Raw genomic sequence first — 13,002 nt, forward strand, 5'->3', positions numbered from 1 at the left:
TCACCTCAATGGTACCAATGCTTCTGTTTTAATAAACTGTGAAATCACAGTCATTGTTCTAATGAACAATGGCACGAAGCAAACAGTCAAGTACCAAAGCTCATTTCCGTGGAGCTGAGCCAGAATATTTTAAAATCTGGACAAAAGTTTATTTATTAAGAAAAAGAACATACTTGACATGATGGGGAAATATTTTTAAACAATTTATTATCTTGTTACCCCAGCCATTTAAATTTCCTTAAAAGTTAGGGTTAAATTTAAAGTGAAGAAAATTAACCAAGAAAGTAAAACAAAACGTGGTGCTGTAAGTGCATCACCCATAAACTTTAAACATATGTTGTTGTTTTTAGTCACTCGGTCGACATGACTCTTGCAACCCCATGAACTATCACCCGCTGCCCTGTCCATGGGCTTTCCCAGGCAAGAATACTGGAGTGGGTTGCTGTTTCCTTCTCCAGGGGATCTTCCCAACCCAGGGATCAAACTCAACTACAGTCCTAAATTCCTACTGCCCAAACTACTCTTATTAAAGTCAATACCTTATTCTCATGGAATTCCAGTTGATATGTTGGTGTTGAGTCATGACAGGGAGGACTTCCATGTCTGGGAATTGTATGAGATTATGGGATGATTATGAAACAATCATGTTTCATCTGCCTACAGGGAAACGATCTCTGTTATTTTAGTCCTGGGAGAAAAAAATATATATAATTTTAATATATAGAAAGAATATTGTTGATCTAGCAGACTGTCCCTGTTTTCCCAAAGGACTATGAGGGAAGAAAAAGGAGGGAAATGGAAAGGATACTAGAAACAGAAAGTTTGAAACCTTTGAAAGGTATTCATATGAAAGTATGAATAGCTGTGGGAAATAAGAACTCCTCCTGGGAATCCCCTGGCAGTCCAGTGGTTAGGACCTGGTGCTCTCACTGCTGGGCTGGAGTTCCATCCCTGGTCAGAGAATAAAGATCCCATAAGCCACAAAGTGCAGCCAAAAAAGAATAATAATAATAATAATAAAAACTCCTTGTTCTGCTAAGGATGAAGGTAACTAGAGGATTCAATCAGACCTTAGAATTTCTTCCCTATGAGATTTTAATGACAATAAAAATTTTTGCCAAAAAATGTCTTCTCCCTGTTATTACAGAAAAAAGAACCAAAAGAGCTGGTTGTGGCTTCATGAGGACTAAAGTGAAAATAAGGGTGATCTCTGAAGAAGGAATTGGGGGGAAAAAACCTAGCCTGTGAGCAAACTCGTGCCATGATGACTATCTGAAACTTAGATACCAGTTCTACATGATATTTCTTCAAACTATAGAATACTTTTCTGTGTTAAATAAATGACAGTAGGAGTGTCTTGTACTAGAAGAGGGAGACAAAGAGGGCAAGAAAACAAGATCTTCATAGCAGAAACCTGGATTCTTTCAGCTAGAGCACCAGAAAATTACGCAAGACAGATGGATTTACATCATAAGGCCTCTGAGATATAGAAAAAAAAAAAAAAACTTAAAATATCTCTAAACTGGATTTCATATTTTAAACCTGCTGCTGCTAAGTTGCTTCAGTCGTGTCCGACTCTGTGCGACCCCATGGACGGCAGCCCACCAGGCTCCCCCGTCCCTGGGACTCTCCAGGCAAGAACACGGGAGCGGGTTGCCATTTCCTTCTCCAATGCATGAAAGTGAAAAGTGAAAGTGAAGCCGCTCAGTCGTGTCCAACTCTTCGCGACCCCATGGACTGCAGCCCACCACGCTCCTCCATCCGTGGGATTTTTCAGGCAAGAGTACTGGAGTGGGATGTCATCGCCTTCTCCATTTAAAACCTAGAGGTCTACAAGCTGTATTTAAAGGTTCAGCCTACTAGTCCACAGCAGGGTTGAACTTAAAAAATTCTACAACTCTAAAATTATAATTCTACCTCATATTTTTATCCTATAGTTTAGAAAGCTCTTTGGCAAAACAGTCACATTTCATAATTGAGAAAAGTATCGAGAAACAATCTAGATCAGCATGAAGAGTTCAAAAACATACTCCTATACGTGTCCTTGAACTATGAATAATTTTTTAAAAAAAATCTACAGGGAAGGGAAGCAAACAGACTACTTTTGCAATGGTATTCCTAACAGAATAGAAATATGTGGAAACTATTCACTGCTCATGAATAACCAGCTTGGTGGTAGCATTAACAAGACAGATTTCCCATCCTGTGTGGGGCTATTCACAATTGCTGGTATAGTGCATGTAACGCCAACTTTCTCTTCCACCGCTTAATAAAAGCACATAGGAATGGAAGTGAGAATGACATCATTAGAGGGCAGATATTGAATTAATTCCACTTATTTAAAAATACCACTTAAAATTTCAGTATTTCACCTATTTTTTATTAATTAATTTTTGGCTATGCTGGGTCTTCATTGCTGTCAGTAGGCTTTCTCTAGTTGCAGCAAGCAGGGGTTACTCTGTTGCGTGCGAGAGCATCTCACTACCGTGGCTTCTCTTGTTGCGGCGAAGCTCTGGCTCTAGGCTACATGCTCAGTAGTTGCGGCACACAGGCTTAGTTGATCCACGGCACATGAAATCTTCCTGGACTAGGGATCGAATCTGTATCCCCTGCATTGGCAGGCAGATTCTTAATCAATGGACCACCAGAAAGTCCTCAACTATTATTAATAATTAATTGTGACCCAGTTCACAGCCGCCAGGCCTGGAAATATGTCACCACCCAGCAGCTGAGGACAGCTGGTCTGGAGGACTTGGAGGGGCAGCAGGGCACAGTGGGAGAGGGCCACCAGGATGCAATTCCAGCTTGGCCTTTACTGTCTCTGTGACTCTGGGCAGCAACTCACCAAACCTCAGCCTCCTCGCCTATAAAGTGATGATAGTAATACATTCAAGTTATTGTGGGGGTTCAAGATAATGTTTATAAATCACCAACCACAGTTCATGGCCCAATAAACATTAACTATTTTCACAACTTCATTATATAAAAGGGGATTTCCTGGAGATACTTCTGACATAATAGTGCTAGCATGTATCTTTGAAAGTCATTTTAAAAAAGCAAACTTAACTTTCTACATTTCAAACTTAACTTTCTACACCAGCGATGTATAAAAATTTATGAGAGGAAAATAAAAGGCACTAACTTAAGAAATCCATTAATTAAAATAGTTACAATATTTATATCAGAATACAGTTAGTAAAAATCATGGATTCTTGGGAAAGGTGCAGGAATGAAGGGGAAAGCAACTGTTTCATATTTTTCTAGCCTCATGATGTGCTGTCTCAGCAGTACATAAAACATTTCCATTTTTATTCCTAGAACTCTCAGTTCTTATCTCCTCACACTAAAACAGCTATCGTTGCATTCTGTTTGAAAAGTAGTGTAGAAAAGTAGCTGTTTGAAAAGTAGCCTCATACTGAAAATTTCTGGAATCTCTGGCTAAGAGGTTATTAAATCTTAAAAAGTCAAGTCTCAGGCATAAGAGAACATTACACAAGGTACGATAAAGACAAAATATAGATGGGGAAAAATTACAAAGGATTAAACTTTATAGAAAAAGAGAACTGTCCTGGCTGACCAGGCCCAAAACCGATGTGGATGTCCACAAAGAAGGAAATGGAACGCAAGAGCTTCCACAATAGCTTTCCACAAAGCTGACATAAACCTTTTAAAAGATTAATCATTCTTCTACTCTCTTGCTTTTTTATCAATTTCAAGTTTCCCATTGAAAAAAACAACAAAAAACGCTAGTCCACTTTAGAGGTTAAAAAATCCACAAATAAACAAAATTGTTGGTAACAAAAAGAAAAGTTCTATATTTATCCATCTCAAGTGATTTCATTTATTTATTCAAACAATCTACTCACTGGGTGAAAGTGAAAGCAAAAGTTGCTCAGTCATGTCTGACTCTTTGCGACCCTACGGACTAAACCGTCCATGGAATTCTCTAGGCCAGAATACTGGAGTGGGTAGCCTTTCCCTTCTCCAGGGGATCTTCCCAACCCAGGGACCGAACCCAGGTTCCCTGTATTACAGGTGGATTCTTTACCAGCTGAGCCACAAGGGAAGCCCAAGAATACTGGAGTGGGTAGCCTATCCCTTCTCCAGGGGATCCTTCTGACCCAGGAATCAAACCAGGGCCTCCTGCATTGCAGGTGGATTCTTTACCAACTAAGCTATCGGCAAAGCCTATCTCAAGGGATTTCATTCATTTATTCAAACAATCTAGTCACTGGATATACAAAACTAAACTAGAGAGACATGGTCCTGCCCTCCAGGAGCCGACAATCGACAATCGAATGGGAAATACTGACATGCCAAGTACAATATACCTGGAAATAAATAATGTGGAAATAAAGCAGGGAGACTGCAAGGGTTGGGCAGGGAGAGAGAGGAAGGACACAACTTTATATAGGATGGTCTGGGAAGGCTACTCTGAGAAGGCAACACTTGTGCAAAAACCTGAACAGGAAGAAGCCAATCTTGCAAAGATGTAGGGCTACACTGTGCAAAGGGTGGCTACCTGACACATGTAGTTACTGAACACTTGAAACATGGCTACCAAATACTTGAAATGTGGCTAGTCCAATTGAGATATGCTGTAAGCATAAAATACACACCGGATTTTGAAGATTTTTTAAGAATAAAAGAATGTGAAATATCTCATGAATAATTTTTATGTTGATTATATGTTGAAATAATCTCCTAGATATATAAATAAAATATATCGTTAAAATTAATACCACCTGTTTCTTTTTACTTTTCTAAATGTGGCTCGAAATTTTAAAACTATAAACATGTCTCACATTATATTAATAATTATAACAGACCATGGTGGTCTAGGGGAAGAGGTTCTAGGGAGAGAACAGAAGATAAACAGGTCATGAGATAAGAAGCTTGCCCTGTTTAAGAACCTTTAAGAAAACGAATGCAACAGGAAAGATTGTTCCAATCAGAAAAGGTTGGAAATACAGGCAGAGAGCAGATTATGAAGGGCTCTGCCAACCACGGTGAACAGACTGAAAATCTGTGTCCCACCCCCTAATTCCTATGTTGAAATTTAATCCCTCATGTGATGATATTTGGAGCTTGGGCCTTTGGGATGTGCTTAGGTCATGAGGGTGGAGCCCTCGTGAATGGAATTCATACATAATCCTTCTAAGAGAGATCTCAGACACACCCTCACCCCTTTCATACAAGACAGTCATCTAGGAATCAGAAAGTAGGACCTCACCAGCACTTCATCTACCAGCACCTTCATCTCGACTTCCCAACCTCTAGAACTGTGAGGAATAAATTTCTCTTGTTTATAAGCAACCCAGTATATGGTATTTTTATAGCAGCCTGAATAAACTAAGATACCAATAAAGAATCTGAATCTTGATCTGAATACAAAGACAGTTACTGAAGAATTTTAAGTGGAAAAAATTATTCTAAGATCCCACTGGCTATTTTGTGGAGAACTGGCAGAATCATCCACACCACTAGAGTACAGACTTCTAGAGATTACTTAACATGGTCATTTCAAACAGAGATCTCTGGATTTCTAAGAGTCCATGCAGATAACAACTGAGTGCGCATGAACTAACATTTCAAAACGCTTATTAAAAAACTGCACGGCACAGACTAACTTATTTTTTTCCATTCCTTGTGGCTGAGATTATAATTACTCATCAATCCTCATGTGAAATATGGGGTATATTCAGTCTTCATGTTCTATGTCATTTAGGATTAATCTTTTAAAAAACTGATACAGTTAGTTTTTCATTCAAAAACAATTTCCAACCCATAAAGAGAGGAGTGGTAAATTTAGAAACCAAGCACCTCATTCAACCCCGTCAATACATATAAAAACACTTGAGACCCAGAGCTGTCCTAAATAACAGATCCAGGACCGGATTCTCAGCTTCTGATTGTGCATACAGCTTTAACAATTGTACTGACAGCCACACCAGCCAAGGTTTCACAAGCAAGCAACATTCCTTTTAAAAACTATAAACTTATCTAAGGAAAGGTAATTTATGCCAAGAAAAGATAGGTATAAAACCCAATAAGAAGAACAAAAGGATTAACATTTTTTGGAAGTAGTCTTTTTATTTGTGCAGTAAATACCTTATACTTCCATTATATCTTATATTCATTAATAAGAACAGGTATAGTATCAAATATATACTCTTCTTTTTTTAATTTTTGTTTTGATAAATGAATAAAAGAATGCATGCTGTGCTGCCTTCAAGGAGACAAGCCAGGTCAGGTCTTAAAGGTAATAAAGACTAATCTTCTCCCTCTTAACACCTTTTTTCTACAGAGGTGTTAAACAACATTCACATTTGATTATAAGGTTATCCGCATAGGGTACTGGTAGAATTTATAATCTGTGTGATACAGTATGTATTATGAAGGAGGCATTGAATGTAGAGGTTACAAGCATGGACGGATCATGTCAGACTTTTTATTCAGGCTTCTCACTTCTTATATGAACCTAGGCAAAGTACTTGAATTCTCTAGCCTCAGTTTCCTCATCTGTAAAATAGAGAAAATAGTGCTATCTCTTAAGGTTGTTGTCAGGATGAAATGAGGTAATAGTTATGAAACATTTAGCTAGTGCTTGGCATGCAGAAAGTTATTTTATTATTGCTATTTTATTGTAGATTCTTTCAAAACAGTGACTGTCACCTATATACTCCTCAACCTGGCACACTGTAAGCATTTAACACTGAATAATTAATCCAAAGCCTAATTAAAACTGTTAAGGATTTGGACATACGGCACTTGTTTCCTAAAGTACCCATTTTTTAAAATTGAAGTATAGTTGACTGAAGTACCTTATGTAGGAACTGCCTCTACCCTCTAACAAATTATAGAAGAAAATGTTTTCTTCCATATGGCGTTCAATAGAAATTATGACTAACAATGCATTGTATTCTAGACATTTACTTCTATTACTCCAAGAGTGTCTGTAACCAGAAGTGGAAATGCAAATCAAAGAATATACTCAGGAATGTCAGGACAGTCTGTCTCAACTCCTCCGCACTGGATATATGTACCTGCCCTCCTCCAGCCTCCTTTTTATCTTCTCGTCCCCCTTCTTCCCCTTTCTGTTACTATTTCTCCTCCAAAGACACTTATGTTCCTCCCTCCTCCCCTCTTTCCTAACCATCTCATCTTCTCTGCTCTTCTGAGCTCCTATGCTGGTATGTCCTGCATGAACCAGTGCAGTAGATGCCTGAGCCCTAGGACTTAGTTGCCCTCACTGTTGGGACAATTTCACTATAAAGAATTTTATTCCAAGTGGATGTTTAAAATCAAGTATCATTATACCACAGCAATTAGACCTTGTGTCTTCTTTGGCCCCATTCGAACGGAAGTTGATCCTTGTATTTTTCCTTCTCCAGCACCCCAGTTACCAGGGCAGACCTTGCAAACTCCCAAACATAATCTACTGTAGACCAAGGATGTCAGCAAAGTTAACAATTCAGGCAGTACCAATTGTGGTCAGATCATGGAAGCTCCTATCCCATCCACCCCTGTACACCTGGCCATGGTTTTTAAAAGACTTTAGCACAGCCTTGACTATGACATTCAGTCTGGATTGAGAGTAATCCTGAACTGCTTGCTGAACTCACATTAAACTCATCTTTTTTTGAGTTTAAATAACTATGCAGCTTTGTGCATTACAACAACCAAGCTTGGAATTCCCTGGTGGTCCAGTGGTTAAGGACTTGCTGCTCTCACTGCTGGAGTCCTGGTTTCAGTTCCGGAAAAAAAAAAAAAGAACCACCAGGCTTTAGTCTGGTGCCTGCTCTGATCAAATGGGATCTCTAAGATCTTAAACTCTCAGTCTTTGTTTCTCCGCTCTAAATGATGTCTAAGGTCCCTTCCAGTACTACTGCAGCATGATGCTGTCAGTTTTAACAAAATTTTATATCTGAATTCAGAACATGGTCTCCACTGCCTCTAAGCTCTAAACCACAGCCAAGACTCCAAGGCTAAAAATAAACAGCTGGAGGCACCAAGGAAGATCTCGAAACAAAGCAGGGATCTCATCCATCAGACTTCCATATCTATCAGCATTCCTGACTCCAAGCTACCATGGAAAAGCTTTAAGAATATTCTGGTCACCACACAATTTGCAGACTCATTTGTAAACTTTATATTCACTTATTAAACACTATGTACAAGGTACTATGAAAGAGAGTGACAAAGACGCTTCTTTCCCTCTTGGGGGAAGGAATATTTGGGGGCTTGCATATTTACGTTACTTGAATAAAATTCTAATTATATCCTTCATTTTTCCACTGCCTAAAAGATCTGTTGCTGTAAATCAAGCCACATAAATTCCTACAGCTTGGTCTTAGAGGAAATGAGAGACATAAAGGAAAATTTCAAAATGATACCTACTTCCCTTCACATCAACTAATTCCAGTGACTTCTATTTACACCTCCTTTCTTCTTTATGCAATAGTCAGTCTGAAACATCTTATCTTTAACATTAAAGGAAATTTAAATATTTCTGCTTTAACATTTAAGGGACATTTTTGTTTATGGATCAAATACATCTTGAAAATACACAGTGAGTAGGAGAAGCACAATAGCTAAGACATGGCAGAGAAGAACAACAGGCAATACTGCTGTGCGTGCATGTTTGCTAAGTCACTTAGTTGTGTCCGATTTTTTGCGACCCTATGGACTGTAGCCTGCCAGGGTCCTCTGTCCATGGAATTCTCCAGGCAAGTATACTAGAGTGTGTTGCCATGCCCTCCTCCAGAGGATCTTCCTGACCCAGGGATCGAACCTACATCTCTTATGTCTCCTGCATTGGCACGTGGGTTCCTTACCACTAGCACCACCTGGGAAGCCCAATACTGCTGTATCAGTATACATATAGAGAGAGACATTTCCATAAAATCTCTACGACTTCCATATTTTAAATTTATATATATTTAAATTACTTTCAGTTGTTAAAAGACCTATATGCGATAAAAGACATCTTTTCCATTGTTGGTAAAGCAAAGCTTTACCGGAGGAGTGTCTAAAAAGCAAGGTAAAGCCCAGATCACTTTATTACAAGATCTCATTTCTCATAAGATCTCAGTCTATTTAACTGTTACTTCATCATATGGTTCGTGTCCTTCATTTGATAACAATGACCCACCACCTGCAAAGTGTAAGTTCTAGGAATATGTATATGTTAAGAAAAAGTCTATAAAGCAACTGGTTTATGTTTAATAGAAGTCAAGTAAGATCTTCTACAGGTGGGGTGACAATTTGCTAAGAAACAGTAGGATAAAAATAGATTAGTTCCAGAAAAGTAAAATAGAAACCTAACTATCATTAACTCTGAAATTAATGCAGCAAAACAGAAACAACCTTGTGACTAATTTGCTTAACTCACCAGCCTTGTTTCCTGATCCCTAAATGTAGCTCTGTGGAAAAAGTTAAGAAGTTGGTAGTTGGGTTCATGATACTACATTCTCTTGTTTTCCTCTTGTCACACTAGCCGCATTTCTTAAACTCCTTGGTTGTTTTCACCTCATCTTTCTCCCCTCAGAATGTTGCAATATCCCCAGGACTCAATCCTCAAACCTCTTCTCTTTTCTATCTACATCCACTCCCTGGGTGACAACACCCAACTTCAAGGCTTTCAACTTACACCTAAAAATAAAGTTAGGGGCCCTGACAGATGTCTTGCCTACTTGGTATTTCTATCTGAATGTCTAATGGGCACCTCAAATTTAGTATGCCCAAAGCTAAACTAATCTTCTCCAGCCAGCTTCTCCATCAGTCTTCCAATTTCAGTAAACAGGTGCTTGTAATTGTTTAGAGAGAAAATCTTGGGAGTCGTTTCTTTTTTATCTTTTTTGAGTATGAATACCATACTCAATTCATCACCAAGTCCTGCTGGCTCTACCTTCAAAATATACTCAGCTTCTAACCACATAACTGGATCCAACCCCCAACAACTTTTGCCTCAAAGAGTGAAAAAGAGCCTCCTAACTGGTCTGCCTCTATCTTGCCCTTGATATAGTCTAGTCAACATGGCAGCCATAGCCATCTTTTTAGAAGGTAGATCATATCTCATTACACTGCTCAAAGCCTAGTGATATGGTTTCCCATCTATAAGTCTAACAGTCTACGAAGCCCTACTTCTTCTCAATGATGACAGCTACTACTCTCATTCTTACTCAGTATTGGCCTCCTTGCTGTTACCACAAAACTAGGAACTCTTCCACCTCAGGTCTTTGCACATGCTGTTTCCTCTGCCTACAATGCTGTACCCTGAGACAATACACATGGCCAGCTTCCTCTCCTCCTTGAGGGTTCTTTTCAAACATTACCTTATCAGCAAGGCCTTCCCTAACCATCTTATTTAAAATCATTACAACCCTACAAATTCCATCATTCTGTTGGCACTGCCCTACTCTCATCTCCCAGATGTATTTTTCCTCACAGCACTTAATAACCTCTGACAAAACTACATATGTTTATTATTTCTTTACACTACAATGTAAGCTCTATGATGGCAGTGATTTTTTTGATTTGATCTGCTTTGATTACAGCTGAGCCCAGTGCCTAGAACACAATCTACACCTAAAGGCTTTCAAAACTACTTACTGAATGAATGCATTAAAATGTTTTTTTCCTGTTTTGTTAAAGCCATTTGCACTATGCCCAAAGAGACTCAGGTGACACTTAAAGGTGTTGTTCTAGCTTTACTAGGCATACAGACTTGATGAAGAAAAAAATACAGGCTTTTTCCAGTCATCAGTAGCCACTGACAGAAGGTCTCCAAGTGACTCAGTGTCATAAATGTTTAGGGAAACGTTTAGGGGGAAAGGGATTCTAGAAATCTAAAGTAACTCCTTCACCAATCCTGAAAGAGGAATCTCTCCCAACATTTCTTTTTTCTAACTCTGTAACCCTTAACAAAGCCATTCTTAATACGTACATGAAGAAAGGACAGGAATATATAATTACACATAGCCTGGTACTCATCTCTCTTTTCATATAAAATTTTTAAGTAAAATTATTCATAGCTTTTGTTGAAAAGGTTTTGCTGTGAAACTGACTTAAGATATTCATTTAGCCAAGAGCTGAGTTGGTGGGTATTGTTCTAAAGGCTGAACAGTTGTTTACTACTGTTTATTATTTAATACATTCTTCACAGTCACCCCCTCCCCGCCAAAAAAGGAAAAGAAACACACACGCACACACACACCACACACACACACACACACACACACACACACTGGTGCAATCAAGAATGCTATGTCCAAAAAAGCTGTTCTTAAAGGCTATGACCTAAGTGTCTAACACTGACACAGATAAAGTTCAAGCGGTAGATGTCACTTGTCTCACACGTTAAAAAAAAAAAAAAAAAAAAAAATCGAGATTCAGAACCCAAGAAGGCAAGCAGAAAGAAACAGGCGTGAAAAATGATATCAGTCGTTTCTCCCCAGGCTCCTCCTGACACTGCGCACACACCCCTGCCCCCTCCACCATCAGCCTTTAACAGCCCCCTTTCCAGCGGCTGCTCCCCAGCTCAGCCCCGCACTGCGCCATCAAATAATGAGTCAAGAGAACGCACGATGCCCCTCCGGGAAAACCCAGGCAGCAACACTCGGTGCACCCAACTGAGTGGAAATGTCTAACTACTTAAACTCAGAACCCTATAGGCGGTATCAACAAAGCATCGTCCTAAGTCCCCAGGTTCAAAGATCTTCGCCAGCCCCCGCGATACTGCCAAATCGACAGGATTCCAAAAGGTGACTCCACCGTCAGCGCAGAACCCGAGGCCGGAGGCGGCGCAGACCGCGAACACTCAAGGATGAAGTCCAATCAGCCTCCGGCCCGGCGCTCGCCCCGCGGGCCGCCGCCGCCTGGGTGGACTCCCGCCCCGCGTCCGACGCCCCCTCCCCGAAGGGTCGGGGCGCCGCGTCACATGCAGAGGCTAGAACTTCGAGGTCCGGGCTGAGGGTGGGGGGCGGGAGCACAGCGAGGCCGGGAGTTACCGCGCCCGGTGACTCACCGGCCGCCTCCGCCGGCAGCTGCGGGTGAGGGGGCCGGCTTGCGGGCGCCCGCGGGCTCAGCAGAGCACCCTGCACGCGGAATAAATAACAATGTCATTAAATCGCTGCCCGAGAGCCTGGCCGGCCAGCGAGCGACCGCCGCCGGGAACTGACTTTGTCTGGAGCCGGCACCCCGCCTCCCGCGCGTCCCCCGCGTCCCTGAAGGGACCCCGCGCTGCCGCAGCCCGGCCTTACCCGCCAGCTCGTCCGGCTCCAGCCCGCTGTCCGCGTCGATCCCGCACAGCACGAAGTAGTGCGCGAAGCGGCAGGCGGCTGGGGAGGAGCCCGAGGCCGGGCCGGGCGCCGCGCCGCTCCCGCTCATCCCGGCCGCACTGCTCCTGTCGCCGCCGTCGCCTGAGAAGACTCGCTGCTGAGGCTGCCGCTCGGGCTTCGGTCTCCGCGCGCCCGCCCTAGGGCGATCCGGGCGAGCCCATGGCCGCGCAGCCGCCGCTCGTTAGCGCAGCCTCGCTCCTCGCTCGGCGCCGGGGAAGCGGCCTCGAGCTCGTGCCCTGTCGGTCCCGCTCCCGGTGCCCGGCGGGGGAGGGGCACGCGGGGGGAGTGTCGCCGTGAGAGGCCCGCGTCGCCGCAGCTGCGCTCGCGAGCTGGGAGCCTCGCAGTCTGGCGCCCGCCGGTCAGCTGAGCGGCGCTCTGGCGGTGGGAGCGCGGGGAGGGCGGGGGCGCGGAGGGGAGGGCGCGCTCGCGAGGGGCGGGAGCGCGCGTCTCGGCTGTACGTGCGCGCGCGTCCAGCGGGCTCGGAAGGGAGCGCCGGATGCTGGCGGGATTCGTGCCAGCCCGGCGGCCGGGGCTGAGGCTCAAGGGCGACCCCACACACGCGCCTCCGGCTGCCAACAAGAGGCAAAGCCACAGAGGGGATGCTTCCTATCCTGAATTTTTAAAAAAGAAATGCAGCTTGGGGAAAGGTTAAGGGCTGCTC

At 42.5% G+C, this 13,002-nt stretch overlaps 1 protein-coding gene across 2 annotated transcripts in view; it reads right to left on the reverse strand.

Moving 5' to 3' along the window:
* DENND5B (DENN domain containing 5B) overlaps positions 1 to 12,730 on the reverse strand; it is a 222,235-nt gene extending 209,505 nt beyond the window's left edge. The window contains exon 1 of one of the 2 annotated variants that reach the window (XM_025283467.3): positions 12,264 to 12,730. In XM_025283467.3, the coding sequence (XP_025139252.2) occupies positions 12,264 to 12,390 (127 nt within the window). In that variant the 5' untranslated portion in view covers positions 12,391 to 12,730. The remainder of the gene's footprint in view (positions 1 to 12,263) is intronic. The other variant, XM_006069091.4, reaches the window with a different exon arrangement.
* Between the last annotated feature and the right edge of the window lie 272 nt (positions 12,731 to 13,002).

The sequence above is a fragment of the Bubalus bubalis genome, chromosome 4 (genome assembly GCF_019923935.1).
Source record: "Bubalus bubalis isolate 160015118507 breed Murrah chromosome 4, NDDB_SH_1, whole genome shotgun sequence".
Classification (NCBI taxonomy): Eukaryota; Metazoa; Chordata; class Mammalia; order Artiodactyla; family Bovidae; genus Bubalus; species Bubalus bubalis.